This window comes from Oryzias latipes, chromosome 1 (genome assembly GCF_053564925.1).
Source record: "Oryzias latipes strain Hd-rR chromosome 1, Olatipes_Hd-rR_3.1".
Taxonomy (NCBI): Eukaryota; Metazoa; Chordata; class Actinopteri; order Beloniformes; family Adrianichthyidae; genus Oryzias; species Oryzias latipes.
The window spans coordinates 8064121-8086664 of NC_136237.1; the positions used below are offsets into that span (position 1 = coordinate 8064121).

The following is a 22544-nucleotide window of genomic DNA, read 5'->3' on the forward strand; positions in this document are numbered from 1 at the left end:
CCACTTTGCGTCAGACGGTTAAGGCTTCCACGGCGTGTGTTAAGTTCTGATAATTCACACTTTGGTGGCCATTTTACCTTACATAACCAAAAAAAACACAAGGATTTTTTTAAAATAAAAATGCAAGTTCCATAGCCCAAAGTCTGCTGAATAGTTTAAAAGTTGAATGGTTTCTGTTTTGTAGAGCTGAAAGCTTTGAGTATAAAAAGGGGCATTTGAAGATTGAGTAAGCCATTTTCAATGGAGCTAAAAAAAGCCGTAGTTGGTTAGATAGTTTAAAAAGTTAAAGAGGTATGTAGTTGAAACTTTCGAGCACCCATCTCCTGGAGAAGCTGAACATTTTGATAGTTGAATGAGATGATTTGGGGAAGGGGTTGAAGAACTAGGGATGAACAAAAAGGGTACAGAACAAAAAACAGGAACACTATAGTGTGAATGCTCCACACAATAAATAGACAAAAAAAGGTGACACAGTGGATAACCTGACAGGGATGAACTGAAAACCAGACACTGAAATACACAGAGGCTAATTATCTGTAATGAAAACAGATGTGAATCATGATAAACATGAAACAGCTGTGACTGACAAAAAGGGACAAAAACCATAACACAACTGACAAAAACCCAACCAAAGTTCACAATCCTCACACCACATTGTAAAAACATGAGACAGTGCTCATCTCATTTTTATCTGGATTTCAGCCTTTTTATTACATTTGAAATATATATACACTTAAGAGGATTTGTTTTTTATTTTATTTAAATAGACTAAAGTGAAAAATCTTAAAAAGAAAACAAACTTAACGTCAAACTTGGCTGTGCCAAAAGTCCCATTCGTGAATGGCTTTTCCACATGCCACAGGTAAGCTCAGCCTAACTCGGTTTGACTGTGTCCCCTTTTTTCCTTTGGTTGACAGAGGAAAGAAGAATCTGCTTCTCTCCAGATGACAGCTGAGGCGGCCTCCAGCTAAAGTCTGACTGAAGCAGGGACAGAAAATAGAAGCTGCAGATAACAGCAGGGGAGGTGCACAAGTGCAATCTCTGATTCAAAACTAACTATGGAGGTTTTTGAAACAACCTGACTTCTATGCTCAGCGACGTTGGCGAATTTTTCATGAAGTGAGTGGTGTGGAAAATGAGAGAACAAAAAGAATCTCATAAAAACAAAAGGTTAACATGAATTGGGATATTAAAAAGAAGAATTTCCTGCTTTAACCATGATGGTGGAAACAAAAGAGCCTTGATCCGAGCCATCCCACGGAGCCCTAACACGTCTCTGCCGTGACTCTCTGTCCTTGCCACTAAACACCAACGGACATAAACAGTTTGAGGCACACTGACCTTCGTCCCATGAGCCAGCCTCTTGTGTCTGGATCATATTTTTTCACTCAAGTCGTTATGGTTAGAAATGCCCTCTTTCTTTCTCATGTTTGAAGGAGGCTGATGCATGAAATCCACATTCCTTCTGCCAGGCTGCAAAGGATACAAATGGTCATGCATGACTTGTGCGATTTGATCAGATGAGCGCCTCTAGCATGGAGAATTCATCCACTATGAGTGCACTAGTGTTTCTGTGAGCATCCAGGAATGGTAGCTGGAGAAGTTCTGGTCTTCCTTATTTTGATCTATAGTTTTTCCGCATTTGGGTTTTGTGTGCTTATTTACGGTTATGGCTTTGGTAACGCGGCTTTCTGTCCGGCTATCATGCATTCTGTGTGCATACTGCGGTTTGTTTGTGTGCATGCACACTGCTGCAGACATCGCTCGTCCACTGCGCCTAACACTACTTGACAGTTCTGGATCATACTGCTGGCTATTCAAACCTCCTCTGCTTACTGCAGACACAGGAACACACACACACACACATGTAACAACCTACACTGTGTCATCTTCGTCGAGAGGCAGGAAACAAAAAACCTTGACGACACAGGGCATTGGAGCAGCACTGTGAATGTGCTGCATGAGCATATTGGCACAGTGGTGCTGCTGGATTCCTCTGAGGAGAATGCTGTGAAGCGGTTTGCATCAGGCCACACACGTGTAGTCTGTTTTAAACAGACACTCTAGTGAATGTTTTTTTTTTTTACGTGTATAAGTAATTTAAGATCAGAACTGCATCTCTGAGAACTTCTCTATTCAAATGGTGGTGAATCAGGAGCAGATTGTAACACGTTCAATAAAGCTTTTAGTTGTAACGTAGAGACTGAAATGAGCAGGCCAAAGTCTGCCTGCTCCGCTCCATTCGGATGCATCCACTTGCAGACAAAAAGATACATCGGCGTCTGGCCCAGAACAGTACGGCTGGATGGCTCCAATATTGCTCACCGTCTTTTCTGCAAGGGGAATGTAAGCTTGGGGTTGTGAGGGGCTGGAAGCTAGCTGGAGAGAATGTATACAAATGTATACAAATGTATTAATAGGGATGATGGGATGTCGGCTGAGGTTTACTTCCACGTCCGCAACTCAACTCAACCCAAAATGAGGACATTCTGTTTATTTCTCAATAATGTACGCTGAAGGCTCTACAGGGCTCGACATAGCCATTTGTCCGCTGGCCCGGTCCTGTTTTTCGAGCAGTGCGGACCACAAGACTTTACTTTTCACTTGTCCGCTCGGGCCACTAAAATATCTAACGGTTTATATATTCTTCACCTTTTTCAATAAAGTAAATTTTGCGAAAACGTGTAGATTTACCTCGTCTTCATAATTTAGTTTTTCTGCTAGTCCTGTGTTCAGACTTCAAGGGTTTCTATGGGAAACCTTTGATCACTTCTCCTTCTCTCCCGCCTGCGCGCGCGCGGCTTTCACTGCCGAGCACCACGCGGCACGCGCTCACTACTTTTTTTTTTTCAAACTTTATTGAATGTAACAATTCAATACAAAACAATGTTAAACAGCAACAACGAAGGCACAAGCCAGTGGGTTATCATTACATTTGATTATAAATCCGACACCGTCACTGAAGAGAGACTGAAGCATGTCAGAGATGTGGAAGACATGGCAGGAATAGATAGGAATATGTTGGATGGAGTAGTGGGTATAATTAGTAGTATGGACAGCAAGATATTTAATGAATGCATTGAAGATGAAACTGTATGCACTAAGTTTTAAGCTAAATGTCAAAGAATCAAAGGCAACTCCAAATACCTGAATCTCAGACTCAAATGCAGTAGAATGTTAAACTACTTAATTTTGTTTTTCTTTACAACACTGTAAGCAGTAAGTATTTCTAGTTAGCTGAATGATCTCAGTTAGACCTGCACAATATGAGGAAAACTCGCGATATGCAATATCAGAGATTAAAATTGCGATAACGATATAATATGCGGTATATAAACAAACAGCAAAATAACCAAATAACCATTCCCAGTTTAAAAATTATACTCCAAATGACCCACGTTGACATGGGTTACAAACATCTAACATAATAGGGCTCCATCTGATTGGTCAACAATGTGAAGGCGTCCATCCGATTGGTCAAATGCATTAAGGGATTTGTTTGATTCGTTAAATGGTTCAAGCTGCCATTAGATTGTTTTAACACATTTAAGGTTTATGATTTATTGCGATATTTGCCGTTAGAAGCACCATGAAAACTTCTGAACTAGTGTTACCTACTACACTGCAGTGCTCTCTTCAAAACATCTGAAACAGACTAGAGCAGATTTAAGTTTGATATGCTCTATTTTCAGTCATTGAAAAGTGTAGAAATAAGTGATGTCACCAGAATGCACCAAATTGCACCATATTAAAAGTTTCCGGGGGGGCAGGCCTCCCTAAAGTTGCAAGCACCTGCGGAGCGGCGGGTCCCGCTATGCGCGGTGTCGGGCCAGTAACTTTCAGGCAGGGCCAGTAAGTTTCAAAAACTACTGGCCCTGTGGGCCAGTGCAAATTTCTGGGCTATGTCAACCCCTGCTCTACCTTGAAAGAAAAAACGTTTCTGCAAATTTGCTGAAAAGAAAACACAGCAAGATCCCAAAGTCATAGATATTCAGATCCTACTGCGTAGAAACACCCGTTTGAGTACAGCCTTGAGCCTTTTTAGGAATGATGCAACAGGTTTTTCACATCTGGATTTGGGGATCCTTGGCCATTCTTCTTTGAAGACCCTTCTAGATTGCCTGCAGCTAGTCCAGAACTCTGCGGCTCGCCTTTTAATGAGAACCAGGATGAGGGAGCACATTACACCAATCTTAAAACCTCTGCACTGGCTCCCTGTCAGCTTCAGGGTTGATTTTAAGATTCTTTTAATAGTTTACAAGAGTGTCCATGGTATTGATCCTTCTTTTATATCAGACTTGCTTTTAGCTTATGAACCTCCCAGAGCCTTTAGATCCTCAAGCGCGGGCCTGCTGAAGGTCCCTAGGGTCAGGACAAAAATCCACGGTGAGGCCTCTTCTGTGGGACAGCCTGTCTGAGGATGTGAGGGCCTCATCCACTGTCAAGGTTTTTAAAATGAAATTAAAGACAAATTTATTTAATTCAGCTTTTAATTAGATCGCCTATGGGGGATCTAAGATTTTTACTGGTATATTTTATGATATTTTACTACATATTTAATTTGTTTAATATGTGTTTATTAACATTATTTTTTTTGTCTTAACATCTCAACTCATTCTGATTTATATTTCAGGTGTTTTAGACTTTTCTTAATGCATTAAGTCATTTTAGTTTTCATATTTTAGCTGTTTCTTATATTTTAACTTTTCTATTTATCCCTTTTACATTGTAGACATTCACGAGTGTTTTTCTCACCCTTGGCTGGGGTGTTTATGTCTGTGCTGACGCCCCGGCCGACAGGAGGACAGAGCAGACGGCACCTTCCGGGTTCTATCCTCTAAAGCTTTTTCCGTCTTAAGTCATTTCTCTTTTATTTGTGTTTGTTTTTGTGTATTTTATTAAGAGGGGCTTATGTATTTATTTATTGGATTGGTGTTTTTGCATTCCTGTTTGTTCTTATGTACAGCACCTTGAGCCGTTTCCTTTACATGAAAGATGCTATAGAAAAAAAATTAATTTGAATTTGAATGTAAATAGATCATTCAGGTTGAATGCGGTGAACATTTTCAGGTCTCTCCAGAGATGCTCATTCACAAACATTCACAGAGTCATTCTGAACAACATGCTCTGGGTCATTGTCTTGTTGGAAGGCCTTCAGTCCATTCTGTGGTCCTGTGCACTCTGGGAAGTACTTCTTCCATTTAAGGGTTAATGAGGAACCTTGAGAGCTGCAGAAATTCTTTTGCAGCATTGGCCAGATCTGCGCTTTGCCACAATTCTGTGTCTCTGAGCTCCATGGGCAGTTCCTTTGATCTCATTATTCTGATTTGTCCTGACATGCACTGTGAGCTGTAGGGCTTCTATAGACAGGTGCGTGCCTTCCCAAGGCAAGTCCAGTCAGTTCAGTTAAACACAGCTGAACTCCAATGAAGAAGTCGAATCATCTCAAGGAGGATCAGAGGAAAAGGACAGCATGCGAGTTAAATGGGTGCAGAGGGAGAGATCGAAAACCACCACATTCAGAGGCGTTCAGGAAATGGGCCACAACTGTCAGGTTTCTCGGCCCAAGCCACCTCTTATCCTGTACCAACGGAGGAAACACCTCAACTGGGCCAGAAAGAGGGAGGACTGGAGAAAAGAACTTTGCAGAAGAACTTTCTCAATCTTTGTGAAATTCTTTGTGAAACGGCATTTTTGACTAAAAGTTATATTTTGCCATCAACAGAAAAAAAATTTGTGGAAGCAAAACAAACAAATCACACCATTAAAAACCCTGAAAGGATCCTGCATGTCCTCCCCTTGCATGTGTGCGTTTTCGCCGGGTACTCTGGTCCAAAACTATGCTTCACAGTGAATTGGTGATTCTGAATTTTCTTTTAGCTGTGAATGTGTGTGATTGTATATATATCTGTAGCCCTGTGATGGACTGTTGCCTCACCTTTTGTAGCTGGATAGGCTCCGGCAACCTCGTGACCCTAAAGATTGAGTGGGTACACAAAAGCCTCGTTTCCACTGAGCGGTACGTTACAATGTGGTATTTTGAGCGTTTGTGCATTTCCCGGACTGAATTGTACCATTTTTGGACCCCCCATTGGTTGCAGATACATAGCAAAAGGATTAGGGCGGAGCTCCTGTTGAAACCCGTTGATTGGCTGAAGGCGATCACAACAAAAGAAAGCAGCTGTATTCCTAAGTATCAAATATCATAAGTATCAAAACCCGAGTGGAGAAAAAGGACCTCCATTGTTGCTAGTTTACCCCGCGTGATGATCCAACTTTGAGTGGAAACGCTCAACTGAATTACCTGGACCATTCTTAACCGGACCGGACCGGACCGGACCAGACCGTACCACTCAGTGGAAACAAGGCTAAAATGGATGAATGGATGGAAAAAACATTCAAAAAAGTCCTCTTTAAATAAAAATTTAAATCTTGATGTCATTTGTATTTCTTTAACCTAAACCCTTAAGTGTTTGACAAATCTATCAAAAAATGCTTTCTGAACTATTTAAGCCAAAACCTTTGTTAAAAAAATCAGGCCACGCCTTTTTTCAAATCTTTTCAAAAACCCTCTGTATCCTATCTCATTAAATTTAAAACAAAGATCTGTATATAACATCTTTTCTTGCTTTATCTTATTTTACCTGCCTTAAAAATTGGGAGGTTTCGTTTTCTGTCACTATCAGGTGTCTGTTTGACCATATCGGCGTAGCACTAGTGGTTGATACTTTATTCTTTCTAAACCAAAGAACACCATTTTCCCTCTCATGGATTTTGTTTTTCTCCGTGCCGTCAATGTGCCACGCTCTAGAAATTTCAGCAACTGCATCACCATCTAGGATCCTTCTGATAGGTCTTTTCCCTTTGAAATCCTTTGTTTGTGGCTACACGCTTTTGGGCAAAGACTGTTGAAGTCATGGTCTGTCTGTGTGTTGTTCTGTGTTATAAACCCTAGACATGATGAGTTCATAGTCAGAAAAGTGGTAGTCATCATTTCTGCTTTTCCCTTCAGAGTGTGGAGCATGAAATTAGCCACTGGTGCTTCCTAATTTCACACTCGTGAAGAATAACTAGAGCAAAAGGAGAAAAGATTCAAGTCAGACATGTTCATATCTGAAAATTCTCACCTGAAATGTCACACTGAGCCACGAAGCCGCCGCTCTCACTTATCTTAAAACCTGTTTTATTCACTCTTTGCTCTTTTTTCTAGGTTTTCACACAGGGGAAACTTTTATAACTGCTATCTTATCTTTTCCTTCATGCTTTCTTTCGCTCATGTTTGGGGGTTTTTGTGTGCTACAGAGTCAATGAGGTGTATATTCACATGACTGCCTTTATAGGTCAGAGTCAAAAAGGTGCGCCTGAGCATTTGTGCACCTGTGCATGCCTGTGCATAGTGAGGAGCAGAAGGATTGCTGCTGCTTCCTGTCACACTGCACTGACAAAAACCCCGTTCAAACACAGACATGCACAGAAGTGACCAAACAGGAACTATGTTCATGTCAAACAAAGGAAAACCTTCATTTTCTTTCCTTTGACATAAACCAGTTTTGTTATCATTCTGACATCATTTAGTGCTGCTTGAAGGAAATAATTGGATAATAAACTATGTGGCTGAAGACAAAATTGATTGATCTAAGAAAATCATTAACACATAATATAAATATATATAAAATATAATATTACAAGAAAATAAATGACACTACCTCTCATAAAAATAAGATAAAAAGAAAATATATATATCTTTCCCAGACCTTTTGTATTAAAAAGTAAAACATTGGGTTGAGTCTAATGAAGTGAGAAACTGTCTGTTGTTCTGTTTAGTTGGAGGCAGCATCTCCCATCTTAAGTCTGAAGCTCTGATGCCTTCCTCTGAAGGCCTTAGCTGTGCACGGTTGGATGACAGTGGCATCACTAAAGCAGGAAAGTTTGAGTTATTCTGAATGTTTGAGGAATCTGCAGCCTCTCTAAACGAAGGTGCAGCCTCCATCGGTGTGAGACACTGAGATTTCCCCCTCAGGCTTCTCTGATCTGCTTCTTTAGGAACGAACTGCTCCTCAGAACTGATCTGCATGCAGAGAACAGACAGGGTGAGAGCTGCTCGCTGCTTCCCGGGCCTCCTGAGTGTTTGTGTGCGGACTGAGATTCCCAACAGCCACCATGTCTGAAGTGGACAGTGACTAGGTCTACATGCATGCCGGTTTTGTCCCAAAAATGTCACATTTTTGGAGAAGATCACGTTCAGTGGGATTAGTTGACATGCACTGCAACAGCAGGTTTGTTAATGCTTCAGAACATTTTTGTGAAAAGTGACCGGCGGCGGCTGCTGTCATTACACGACGCATCGTTACCATCGTGCAACCTGTAAATCCAACTCTTTGGGTTGTCCGTCCACTTTTTTCTATTTTTTTAAATTTCTGGGGTTTCATTTCAGAATCAAACAGTTAACCAATTGTGAGACTGTTTCAGTTTTGCTGCAGACACTCACCCTCTTCTGGTCTTACTAAAACTTTGAGCTTTCATATTTAAATCCATCTAACTGAATAGCCTTTTCAGAGTTAAATTAGGAAGTCAGGTTTCAGCTAATAAAAATAAAGTCACAGCAGTCAACTACTTACTGCCATTTCTCGTTGTAACCACAATATATCCAGTGTACCATTCAAATAATTCATAGTTGCAGAGAAGAGAACTGGCTCGGTTGGTTTCGTTAACTAACCTTTAAGTCTTTCATATGTTTAAATTGCTTCCATTTTCCTTTACAGATGCCGTAGACCCCTAAAGCTCAAGGTCTTGGTAGCTATCAGCTATGCCACCACAAAGCTGTTAAACCAATATGCAACATAAAACCTTTCTGGGGGGGTCACTGCACATCTGGTCTTGTAGCATAAAATAGTCATTTTCTATTTTAAAAATACATATACACATATACAAATGTTAAACTCCAATCCCTTGCTTAAAGAATACCAGCTATCTATCCAATTTTCAACCCAGCTGAATCCCTTTTTGAGGATTTTGGGGTTGCTGGAGCCTATCCTAGCCATTGTTGGGCAAAGGTGGGTTACCAATCCCTAGGGGAGAGGTGAGCTGCACACACAGCCATGCTCAGAAACCATTTGGAAAGTTCAACTACCCCACGCCCCAATCCAATCCCTTAATGCAGAGTGTCAAGCAGGGAAGACATTGCGTCCCTTTTTTAAGAGTATTTGGTTTGACCCAGCCTGGATTTGAACTTCCAGAGACCTCCACAGTCACTGTCCCATTCCTCCATCCACACACATTCAGACACTGATGGCAGCTCCGCTGCCGAACAATGGCGCCATCCTATAACCTGTGTGGGGTTCAGTGTCTTGCCCAATGGCGGGTAAGACGGGAGTTGAACCAAATGCGATCAGAGGTTGACTGCTATACCGCTGCACCACGGCCGCCACACTAACTATGACACATGCTAACAGCAAAATGAAATGGACAAAGGGAAATCCTAAGTGATGTCATTTTCTCAACAATGTGGGTGAGTTTCTGGCTGGTTGCCAAAGAGATCCAAAAACGCCGTTTTGCACATCATTGCAGAAACGGCACAGCAGGTATATCAAACGGCGAGGGTCATTTAAGGCTAACTACAGGTCAGCAACCGCTATCTGGAGGCTGATCAGGGTATCCCTAAACAGTGATGAAGATGACCCCACCCTTCACAGCAAACAAGCAGTCTAACAGAGTAACACTGACCTCTGGAGCTATGTAGTCTGGGGTGCCGCAGAAGGTCCGTGTAGTCACACCTTCTAACATGTTCTCTTTGCACATGCCAAAGTCAGCGATCTTAATGTGACCCTCAGCGTCCAGCATCACGTTGTCCAACTTCAAGTCCCTGAAAAGTAGAAAGGAGGTTGAAAACAGCCTTTAAATTCCAAAGGTTACAGTCAGGACCATGAATATTTGGACAGAGACACATTTCTTCTCATTTAGTTTCTGTACATTACCACAGTGAATTTTGAACTACCACCAACAAAGTCAAGTTACAACCAATCACTGTGCAGAAAAAACACTAAATTAAAAGAAATGTTTGTGTGACATGATCATGGTTGGTCAAGTTAGATTTCTGTTTTATAGCTTCTAAACTTAAGGCGTTTCCATTTTTTAGCAATGTGCACATTGCTGTTATGCCTTTCCGGCTCCATTCTACACCTTGCTTGTCTTAAGAACCTGGAAAGAATTCCTTACCAGAAGTTATCTAACGCAGAGGAACACTCTTTTGGTGAACTGTGTGACCTTTTCCATTTGGCTGAGTATATTCAAGGCTTCTCGTAAATCGCCAATGAAGCTCAGAATTTTCCTGCTCTGTGTGAACTGTCTTACCTTTTTCCATTTGGATATAAAGTCGTCATCACTCCAACAAATTATGGGTCTAAACTGCAGCGTGAAACTATACATTGTGGTTTGGGAGCACCAGGCCTCCTTTGTGTTGACTTAAATGTAAAGCATCACATTTAATGCTGGACAAAGTCCACTCTATACCTGGAAATAATGTTATCCCACAGTCTATATTGGTTCTGTGGTCCCTCAGCAGGCAAGGATAGGACACTCATCTGTATGGTCTATATCAGGACCATGGATTTGGGGCTGGAATGCCCAAATCCAGGCATTGAGGTCCGGCCTCCTGCTAGTTTTCCAGAAATCCTGCCTTATCTGCTGTTAATTACCTGGACCAGGTTTCTTTAGTCAATAAGGAGCTTCAATGGCAGGATAGTTGAAAAACATTTAGGACATCAGCCCTTGAGGCCTGGATTTGGGCACCCCTGTTCCATATCCTCAACTATCCAATGACAGAATGTTCCACCTGTCCAGATCATTCCTCAAATCTTTGTTTAATTTAGTGTAGTCAGCTGTCTCTGTGTCTTGATTTTGCAGTTTGGAAGCATTTCTTTAAGATCCAGAAGGCTGTCTCTCTTGAATTCGCCAAGCTCTTGTTTTATGTCTTGTCTGAAGTCCTTCAGCTCTTTCAAGAGGGGGGGTTAGCGCTTAAAGCAGGACCATTGGGCGAGGATAGCTGCTACATTTTCTGTTAGCATAGCTTCTTCTCTGTGGTATGCCTTGTTTTTGCAGTTTTGTTGCATTTTGCCTGTTTTCCTTAGCCGTCTCCCTCCTGACAAAATCAGTTTGCTTGTTTCTTTTTTTTCTATTTTGCCAGGAGGATCAGCTGCAAACAAACTCTCATTTACGATGATGTCCTGCCATTTGAACATGTTTCAGCTTTGAATTTATCAATGGGAAGCTTTTTCTGTCAGCCGAGCAATTGGAGCTCACTAGTATGCAAAAAGAAATGACACAACTGCAACAAGAGAGAGACATGGACATTTGTAGTGGAGGGAACTTTAACATAGAAAACTTTTTTTCTTTACCAATTATTCATAAAACGAAAATATTTTGGGTTATGCATTTCCTCTGCGCAGCCCGGTACCAACTGACCCATGGCCCAGAGGGATGGAGACCACTGCTGAACATGATGAAAAATTCAAATGTGTTCATGCTCACCTGTAAATGATTCCTTTCCTGTGCAGAAAAAAGAGACCAACCGCAATCTCTGCTGCGTAGAATCTGCAAGCAGAAAATCCGATACTTTTATCAGATTTTAGAGAAAAACAGCAAAGAAAATATAACCTGTCAATAAGAACCATGTGGGCAGTGCTGCTTTTTTTTTTTGTAGTAAAAGAACGATGGAAATCCAAACAAACGTGGGCACAGATCGGGCTTTGTTTTCTGTTGGCAATGATGTCTTACACTGCCTGAGGTTCCTTGAACTTGCCCACTTGTTGAATGTGGTACATGAGGTCTCCCCCATTTACGTACTCCATGACAAAGTAAAGTCGGTCCTGGGAATAGAAAGAAAAGAGAAAACATATCAGATAAAAAATAATAGCAGTGTATTTTTAATGTCTTTCAACAAACAATCCACAGCATTTCCAGAATAGGATAAAGAATAAAATACTAAAACGGATTGACGTTTATAGGCAAAGAAAGTTTATGGTCACAAAGAAAGAGATGCAGATGAGTCTTGAAGCCAACCCTAACCCTGCTGTCTGAGATGCTGCAACTCTGCTGCCACTTTTTCCATGACAAGATGACCTAAATAGCCCACAACAAATGGCTCCATGGGAAAAAAAAACATTCCACACAGGCTTCTGTCAGGAAGCATCTCCCTTGTTTCACAGTGCTGGTCCCTTATGACAAGCCTGACCTGACCCCAGTCTGAATGTGTTAGTTGGTTGCCTTCAAAAAGCAAAAGCTACTCTTTCACATAGCAACAGAGTTGCACCACCAGCAGGGCTAAATCGAGCTCCATGCTGGATAAAGTATCGACAGCTAGGCAGCTTTTAGTCCTGACGTCTGACCCACTGCAGCCTCCCGACACAAAGGCAGGACATCCTCTCCCTGTTGACGTTCTACTAACAATGGGTCTGTCTTTTAATACACAATTAGGGAGGTGGTACTGAAACCGGTACTGTTTGGTACCAGTGCCACATCGTCAGTTTTTTACAGAACCGATATGTTTCTGTCTTAACGGTATTGCTTAACAGCACGGACACAGCGGGCACAAAATCCAAATTCAAATTACTACTTTTATTTCTAAAGCACTTTCATGGAAATAGAACAGCTCAAGGTGCTGGACTTAAAACAAACAAGAACGCAAAAACACTAATTCCCACACATCCAATAAAATACTAGAATAAGCCACTCATAATAAAATACACATAAAATCACAAATAAAAGAGAAATAATTATAAAAAGCTAAAGAAGAGAGAACCCAGAAGGAGCCGTCCGCCCTGTCCTCCTGTTGGCCGGAGCGTCAGCATCTAAGCATCACAAGCACAACTAATCCCCAGCACCTCCCACCCCACAGCCCCCCAACCCCCGGGTCCAATGCGCCTAACGTGGGCACACCAGGCCAGGCGGCTCAGAGGACCCAGGACGAGACATGCCAGAGGACAAGCAGGCCCAAAACTCAAACACCACAGCCAAGGGTGAGAAGACACTCGTAAACAGAAGTGATAAATTGAAGAGTTAAAGTATAAAAACAGCTAAAATATGAAATTATAAATTAAAATACATTAATGAAAAAAAAAGTGCATAAAAAGACTAAAAAACCTAGAATATAAAGTAGAAGAAATTAAAATGTAAAAGTACAACTTGACTAAGAAGCATTAATTAAATAAATATCTGATAAAAAATCATTTAAAATAGAAGAGTAAAATTCCCACATACAAGATCTAATATCTTGAAAAATATCTTCAAAATATTTTCATTATACATTGTCCCCCCGCTTGTTCCAGTTTCAAATTATCAGGGTTTCATGTAAACTGTCATGGCAAAGTTTAATTAAAATATGCAAGAAATGTGTTCAATATAAAAGTGTGTGCATGCGCTGCAAATTTTGTCATTAATTAAAAATGTGACAAGATTTTAAAATATTTAAGTTGATTTTTCTTTAACATTACATTATTGATAAATATGGTGCAACATAAGGAAAATGGGACATTTTTCCATTGAAATGAGGTGATATAAGGGATCATCTGAAAATGTAACCATTACTGAGAATAAGAAAGGGCTCAATAAGGGCTCCTATTCACCACATACACAGCTGACTTCCAGTACCACTCTGAGCTCTGCCACCTCCAGAAGTACTCTGATGACACAGCTGTAGTCGGGTGTGTGAAAGATGGATGGGAGGAGGAGTACAGGAGCCTCGTGGAGCGCTTCGTCAGGTGGTCTGGGGAAAATTACCTGCAGCTAAATGTGGCCAAGACTAAAGAGATGGTGATAGATTTTAGCAGGAGAAAGTCTTCGCCCCCCCCCCAGTCTGTATCGGTGGGACAGATGTGGAAGTTGTCTCGTCCTACAAGTTCCTGGGAGTACATCTAGACGATAAACTGGACTGGTCCACAAACACTGAGGCCGTCTACAAGAAGGGCACGAGCAGACTTTACTTCCTGAGGAGACTCAGGTCCTTCAATGTTTGCAGCAGGATGCTCTACATGTTCTACCAGTCTGTCATGGCAAGCACCATCTTCTTTGCTGCAGTGTGCTGGGGTGCTGGCATCAAAGCAAAGGACGCCAACAGACTGAACAAACTCATTAGGAAAGCAGGGTCTGTCATTGGCCTCAAGCCTGCCAAGCTGGAAGAGGTGGTAGGGGACAGACTACTGGCTAAACTGGGGACCATCATGGACAATCCCTCCCATCCCCTCTTCAGGGAGGTGGACAACCTGAGAAGCAGTTTCAGTGGCAGGATCATACACCCTCGCTGTGCCAGAGAACGATACAGGAAGTCATTCCTGCCATCAGCCATTAGACTCCACAACTCATCTGGCAGACTCGGATGTACATGAAAATTCTAGTCACAGACTACACTTTTCAAATTGTATTTTACTCAATTTTTGTCCTGTTCTACTCTCTGTATTTTTTGTGTCTGTGTTTGTCTTTACCCCCCCCCCCCCCCCCCTTTTCCTTAGTGCTGCTACTGCAACTAAATTTCCCTTCGGGGATTAATAAAGTTCTTCTTGAATCTTCTTGAATCTTGAATATGGATAGATGTTTCCTGCCTTGTTGTCATTGTTGATATCTAAGTATCATTTATCTTTATTAATAAATAACTAAAGGCAAATTGTGCAAATTTGTTATTTTAGAAGAGCCCATCAAACTGGTAGCCCTTTGTATGACTCATTACCCATGATGTAGCTCTCAGTTTCAAAAAGGTTGGTGACCTCTGATCTACAGTGTAATTTCAACAATATAACAGCAGTAAAGCTAATGTCTGCTAGCTTGATGCTAATGTATAATGGAATTTCCCATTGGACGGCTAATGCTAATGCTTGGTTGAACAAAATATACATTGCTGACTAAATGAACAGCTTTATGTACTCATTTCAAGTCTTTTTTTGGTCAAAAGTCTCTATAGAGCTCCACCTAGTGGCCAAACTGAAACAAAAGTCTCTTTTGGTTTTAATTTACTTTATTTATGCCACAATGGGGAAATTCTTCTGCATTTTGAGAGCAGAGAGCTGCAGACTAGCCGCGCTCCGGGACGACAGCTGGCTAGGGAGAGCGGGGATCGATCCGCCATCCCTTCGCGTGATGCACAACCTGTTCTACCACCTGAGCCAAACTGCCGCCCTAACAGTCTGCACATTTTTGTTGGCGTTGGTGTTAACAATCCATTGGTTTATTATTTCAATAATAAAGTATGTGAACTGTATCAGATTATTATGAATATCTTCGTTACATATATAGATTATTAATGTATACAAATGTGTCTAAATGTGTAAACTGTGTAAATCTAAAATTGAATCGAATCGAGTTGATCGAAGGAATCAAATCGATCCAGGCTCTGGTGAATCGAATTAGTTCTGGAAATTATTGGTGAAACCCCGCCCTACTCTAGAGGTCATCTTTTCTTGCATTTTCTCCATCCTGAAAATAACATTAGAAAATGATTCAGTAAATACAAAAAAAACGTCATTTTCGTGTTTATCACAAAGAAAATGTTTTGTAAGTAGAGTGTGACAAAACTGCAGAGAGGGATAAAAGCCTGAGAGTAAATATTGTATAGAAGTGTGTGACATTGTTGTAACCCCAAAAGCTTTTTGGCCACATTAGACCAGTGCTTGTAAATAGGTTATGTCAAATTTTAAATTACACTGATTAAAGTTAATAGAATGGTCTAAAAAAAAAAAGGGTACCCATGCAAACGTGTGTGTGTGTATTTGTGTGCACGCCACTCGTGCGTTCATGAATATGAATGAAGGCACTTCTTGCCTGGTTCTATTCCCTTTGCCTCCCACTGCTGCAATGGCTGTAATCAGCAGCTAGAGCTTAGTTCCATTTCTGAGAAACCTGAGCCCCGAGGGACCTTTCTTCACAATCCCGCTCTAAATTGGTAAAGTTCAACAACTGTCATTCTGATGAACGACACCTCTGAATTTTACAGCGCTGTTCCATGTGAATCTGCACGTGCAGATATTAATTTTTCAGCAGCTCGCCCTTCATAAATGATGCTGCCTACCTCGTGTCAGAGCTGGGGCGGCATACAGAGACATGGTTTTTGGAGTTTTTATGTTGTTGTGTTTTTTTTTTGCAACTGTTAAGCTGTCTTAAGTTTTAGTTTCCTTTCTTCTTAAGTGTTGGAAGTGCAGCCAAGACCCCTTTCTTTTTCGACTAGCCAAACCTCATACGATCATCATCCATCTCAAAACTAGCAGATGTTTAGGAACACTAAGCAGTTTTCAAATGGAACACTTGGGGCATTCCTGCAGGTAGATTTTACAGCTAGAGTCCAAAGATTTTAAAGTGTTGGTTCTGCAACTGAAGGAATGTGTGGGCTCCAACATGAACTGCTGATGGTTTAAAATGTTTCAGCTTGATTTACTCCTGCCTGTGAGTAAATAAAGCTGTTCATTCAGTCAGTAATGTATGTTAAGTGACAATGCTAGCTGCTACTCAAAAGCGTGTCAATTTTAAAAGGACCTGGGGTTTTTCAGACCAAAAAGCTGGACACTAATAGAATCAAATGGACTCTAGTTTTGGCCAGTGATCATACTAATTTTCCAATAAAAGGCCACTTTGCTGATTTTTCAATTATAAAGTAATCAATAGTATTAGAAGTGTGTTACACGTTTAATTTCAGTTGAATTTGATGAAAGTCCATGAGTCTCTGAGAACTAATAATAGAATCAGTAAGAATAGCGAGTGGGGAAGGACTATCTAATAATATTTTTACCATGGTCCAGGTGAATACTGGATTCTTATTGGCTGCTGGGTGTCATTAAAAAGTGATAATGCACACCTTAAAAAAGAAGTTCCGGTCACATAGCTTAAATGTTCTATATCACTACTTTAAAACAAGTGGTAAGAGGTCAACTTTCTCTCTGAACTGATACTTTCTTTAATTCATCGTGACCATCAGCATATATATCACTTTCCTTTGCCACTCGTTGTCACGGTAACTTGACAACACGCAGCACCACGTAACAAATAAACCGCTTTTTCTGAAAAAAAGCGTTCTAAACCGAACGAATACTAAGAATAAAGTACTAAAAATTGAATGAATGTTTATTTCTTTTGTAAGTGACCATGGTATAAAGCAAAGGTTTATGAATTTCAAAGTGGGCAGAAATTAACACACTGCACGGAAGAAAGCATCCGACGCAAGGGTTCAGGGTTCCACGCCGTGCGTTAATTTTTTGACAATGTACACTTTGTTGGCCATTATCCCTTCTTAAACTTCTGGACCTTTTTTTTTTTTTAGCACTTCTCATTAACTCTTTTTTTTAGAACCATGACAGCAGCATCACAATCAACAAAAGCAAGAGTTAATATGCATAAAAAGATGCCTACAAAAATGTATGCTTACAGTTTAAGGTTCTACACAATTGTATATCTGTTGTTGCTTAAATTGATCAGTAACATTTACAAAAGTCTCATTCTTTCATTGCTCATAATGTATTTGCCTAAAACAAAGACTCACTATTCAAGGACTTTATGTAACCTTTGCTGGACGATTGTCTTTCTTCGTCAACTGCAGTTGCGGAAGCCTTTGACACTCTAAAGCCTGAATGTTTACATCGTCCCCATCATTTCTGCGTCTCACGTCCGTCCCTTTCCAGACCGTTGACGCATGACTGTGTTTCAAAATAAAAACTTCCTTTTTGCTTTCAAAATAAATCTTTACAAAATGTTATTTTATGTTTAGGGCGACGTGTCCACACGACAACAGGCGTCAACACCGCAGATGTGATGGACAACAAGAGTTTAGTTTGGGAAATACAAAAACATAACCAATCTCCAATAAGGAGATTCAATGGCAGGTTGGACCACACAATAACACGGAGGATGCCGGCCCTTGAGGCCTGGATTCTGACACACCTGCTCTAAGGTTTCCTTCTTCAGCTGAATTCTAAGCTCTAACTTATTTTTCTGAATGAGTCTTAAATTGCAGAAGCACGTTTGTCAGAACGAAAGCCAAATCTGAATGTATGATGCTCAGACATTTTTGATACACACATGCATGAGTATGCACACCCGGAGAAGCAATGCTCACTTACTGCTGAGTAAATGGGGTTTGTTTGTTTTTTTACCTGTTCTTTGTCCCCGTGGAGCCTATCAGATTTGTCCTCCACTGCTCTCCACAACACTTTATGACTAATCTGTTTGGTTAAAAGCCTCCTATTGAACTGATATGATGTGACCTGACCTGTGCAACCACAGGCGTTTTACCTACCACGGTCTGAAAGCACGAGTGCAGCTGCGTCAGGAAGGGTGGCTTGTCCTGTTGGGCCAGGACTCTCTTCTCCACCATTGTGCACTCAACGTCATCGTCCTGGATCACCACATCTTTTTTTAGGATCTTCACTGCGTAAAGCTCTCCGGTAGCCTTCATTTCGGCCAACATGACCTTCAAAGAGACAGAAAAATAAATACAGAATTCTTGCTTTATTTTGTTCTGTTTCAGAGATATTACAGGATTCTGATCTGGGCTTTATCTTGGCCATCTCACCTTGCCAAAGCTGCCTTTGCCCAGCACAGCCAGAAAGGACAAGTCATTGAGTTTGACCTGGTTCAGGCTGTTTGTCAGCATCTGGTTGGAGCGGCTTTCCTCCGTTTCATTGATCACCTTCTTCCCAGGACCCAGTTTGGCCTTCTGCATTTAGGGAAAACCGACAAAAAAAAAGTGTCTACTAGACAAACACTTAAGCACACAGAGTAAGAAACGAAACAAACAACCAGTTCAATGGCTGATACCATGTCCAGAAGACCAAACAAATGTTGCAGCTCTTTTTTCTACAGATCAATATGTTACTGAACTCTGTCAGAGCAATAACTCGAGAACTCACTCACACTGCTCATTAACTCGATTTCAGAGAAGCACTGAGAGGAAAACTTTTAAAAAAAAGTGGTGTGGTAAGATGACCACAGTGTCACTAATGTGCACTAAGGAGTCCATGCAGAAACACTTTGAGCAGGAGGAGCAGAAAAGGGCTTACACATTTAAAACGCTCAAAAAGGCAAACTGATCCAATGACATAGTCATCTTAATTAGGTAGTAAACTTCTAGCTAATCTACCATAAAAGGTACCTGAAGGAGGAAAATGACCAACAGAACAAAAAAATAAAAGAGTCTCAGGGGGCGAACCAACATCTGAAATGAGAAACAAACCCTCAAATGTTCTTGGTAACTCTTGTGTATTTATGGGGAAGACGTTATAAAAACTGCATCTCAACTCAACTAAGATTTAGGTTTTGCATCACCAAAGGTAGCTGAGACAAACCTGGATAAACAGTAGCAAAGTTTAAAAGACGGATCATTGTGGTGGGAGCGCCATGATGTGGGCTTCATAAGGTATAACAGCAAAGATGTGACCTGATGAAAGGAGGATGAAAGCTTTGACAAAAAATGCTTAGTATTATATACTTTATAATACTATAATAATAAACATCCTAAACATAGTAGTAGTTTATAGTTATTATATAGCTTTATTATGGTACTAAAGTACTATGAAAAACATATTTTGTTGGAAACAAGACTTAGATTCAAACTTTCCTCCATACAAGCAAACTTTGCTTCTTTTTACCACAAAGGGTGAAGACTCATCCAACCAGGATTCCTTTACTCTTCTTTAAGGGGACTGAACTTTTTTGCTACAAAGCAGCATTTGAGTTTCATTTATTGAAACTGTAGAAGTGATTTTCACCCAGCAAAAGAGATCAGTGCAGCTGGGTTGCTCAGTAAGGAAATGACGCCATCCTGTGGCTCCTCAGCCCACATGCACGTCTACCCCTGTCTCCTTAGGTCAGCCAGATTCAGAGACGTTTTTTCTATGCGTTATCATCATGCCATGTCATGCTCAGCCCCTCAGCTTTAATGCAAGAACAAGCTCTCCAGAAAGACTTTGCTGAGTCACATCCCTTTGGGTCAGTCTGAGAAACAAGTCCATGACAGCAACCACGCCAAAATATGTCCAGGTTCTATGATCAAACAAAGCACTATACAAGATAGATCGTGCTGTATTCCCCCTAAACTGTTGGGGCATTTTTCATCCATATGCTTGAGTAATTTAACCCATAAGAATCCCTCCAAGGGAATTCAGTCTAAGAGAACAATATCAGAAATGGATTCTGGAGTCCACTTGGTTTGTGGTAAAATACACATCATTTTATGATTAAGAAAAATGGGTCTGGGTTCTTATGGGATAATGCTACTTGAAAAGTAACCTTTAATTTAATTAACTCTTACTATATAAACTCTTTAAAAGACCAAATACCTTAACGACACGATAAACTGCAATTAGATCAATTGATTTTTTTTTTTGATTTTTTTTATCGGGTTCGCATTCAAAGTACAATTCTTCCATCAATCCATTTTCTAAACCCGATGAATCCCTTCTGGGAACATAGGGATGCTGGTCCCAATCCCAGCCACTATCAGGCAGAGACAGGGTTCTCAAAAGGACTTTTTTTTCCTTCTATTTAACCAACAGCAACCAGTGCCAAGCAGTCTTAGCTAGGTTAACCCGAGAACACTTATGCTATAAAAACTTACACCATCACTTTTGCCGGGTAATTTTTACCCGATATAATTTACCCAACAAAAAGTACTTGTCATTAAAAAACAGATTTAAACATGATAAATTAGAGTGATTTTTTTCCCACCTGTGGTATGTGTAACAAAACAAAAACAGAGAAAACGACATAGGAAGTTCCTAAAAACATACTCAAAAATGATGGAAAAATGAGGAATTTCCGAACAAAAAATTCCTACAAAAAAAAACTTTGGTCCAGCCATTCCAGGGACATGTGAGACTTCCCCGGTGACTCAGACTCCTCGACATGCAACATGTTGAAATTCATGTAAATAGCTTTGCTCGGGTGAAAATCACCCAGCGACAGTGCTCTGGGGTTAACAGCATCCACTTCATGCCACTTGAAACTGCGATCGGCAGCCACTACAAAGCCAAGCAGACAGCATGGCATCAAAACACACGTCAACCCAAAAAGAAGCGTGGCTGCATGGGCCGGTCACGCTGCAGCCTCCCTGCCCTCCTCCCAGACGCACCTGATCCACGTTTTCCTCAACTCCCTGGTCCTGAAACCACAGGGAGCCAAAGAGCTGACTCACATTGCACACAAGTGCAGAAGCACAGCTTTCCTTTAGCTGTGCATCATACAGCTGAGGGGAAACCACAGAGTTTAAAGAGCCAGACAAATGCCAAAAAAAAAGTGGTCATTTTAAAAAATACAAACTTTCACGTCCTCATTTGACACTTTGAATTCCGTTAAGCTTACCTACGTTAGTTCTATTAATGTAATTCTAACATTTCAGTAAGATTAGAAAAATGATGACTTAGGCGGTTAACTTATCGGTTACCCTGATAAATGAGGTTGAAAAGAAATGAGTAAAATGCCACACAAAACCCCGAAAAACCTGTGTGAAAACTGACATTTTGAAAGAAGTTTGACTGTCAACTCTGTTCTTATGAGTCACCAAACCGTTTGCAACACTGACACCGTGTGGCTACAAGTGGTATTGTCCTCTTTTGCTGCTGAGTTGGCACATTGGGACACGTCAGACCAGCAAAGGGAAAAAGCCACAAACACTTAGACTGCCTTTGTTAAGACATGAGTCCTATGAGCACACAGCAAGAACACAGGAAGCATAAAAAGAGACAGGACAAAAAGGCACACATGCAGACGAAAGGATACGTGGATTTGTTGCAGTGATGTCAGCGCACAGCCATGATATAACGACAATCTTTTGACAAACTCTGAACAACTATGTGGAAACAAAAGAAGCTGCGCTGCAGTGAGAGGTGGCTCAGATTTTTTAAAACTGCTCAACTCATGGCTAGAGTGATCATTGTCGCTTGGACCCACATTCAAATATTCAGACGTGATGAAGAAAATGTCATCACATGAAGTAAAAAGAAAATACATCAGAGAAGGGGATGGAAGGAGGAGGTGAAGGAGAGGACTACCTTCTTATTAAAGTTAATTTGGCAATCCTGAGAGCAAGGCAAGGAAAGGAAGAGAGAAACTCTTGCATTAAATCCAAACATGTGACTGCAGATGTAGAGTGCAAGTCTCACCGAAGACACAGGGGGGAGCAGGAAGCTAAGCAGGCAGAAGAACAGAGCCACAGGAGGGTTTTAGAGGAGGATCTAAAGCCTCCAGGATCCAAAAACTATAAGGCAAAGTCAAGTGGATGTTATGTGAGACGTGGAGAGACTTATTGGTGAAAGTAATTGATGTTTAATCCTTACCCTTATCCTTTTCTAAATAGTTTATCTTATCTGGTGCTAAGAAAGGCTGCAGAAACGTGTGTAGTGTTGAGTGCAGAGGTTAGGCTCTGAGTGTGAACGCACAGGTGGAAGCAGCTGAAAAACACTGACACACAAACACCAAAAGCTGCCACAAAGAATAAGAAGTCCTGACAAATGTGTCAGGTTCTCCATTTATTAATCCTGCTTTTTTTTTTTTTTTTTTTAGTAATATCACAGGATATC

General features: G+C 40.9%; 1 protein-coding gene across 1 annotated transcript in view; it reads right to left on the reverse strand.

Annotated features, from left to right (window-relative positions):
* Window positions 1–22544, reverse strand: part of prkcaa (protein kinase C, alpha, a) — a 166968-nt gene that overhangs the window by 27691 nt on the left and 116733 nt on the right. The window contains exons 9-13 of the mRNA XM_023960408.2: window positions 18542–18685; window positions 18266–18439; window positions 11773–11864; window positions 11527–11589; window positions 9724–9862 (exon numbers count right to left, since the gene is read on the reverse strand). Coding sequence (XP_023816176.1) covers window positions 9724–9862; window positions 11527–11589; window positions 11773–11864; window positions 18266–18439; window positions 18542–18685 — 612 coding nt within the window. The remainder of the gene's footprint in view (window positions 1–9723; window positions 9863–11526; window positions 11590–11772; window positions 11865–18265; window positions 18440–18541; window positions 18686–22544) is intronic.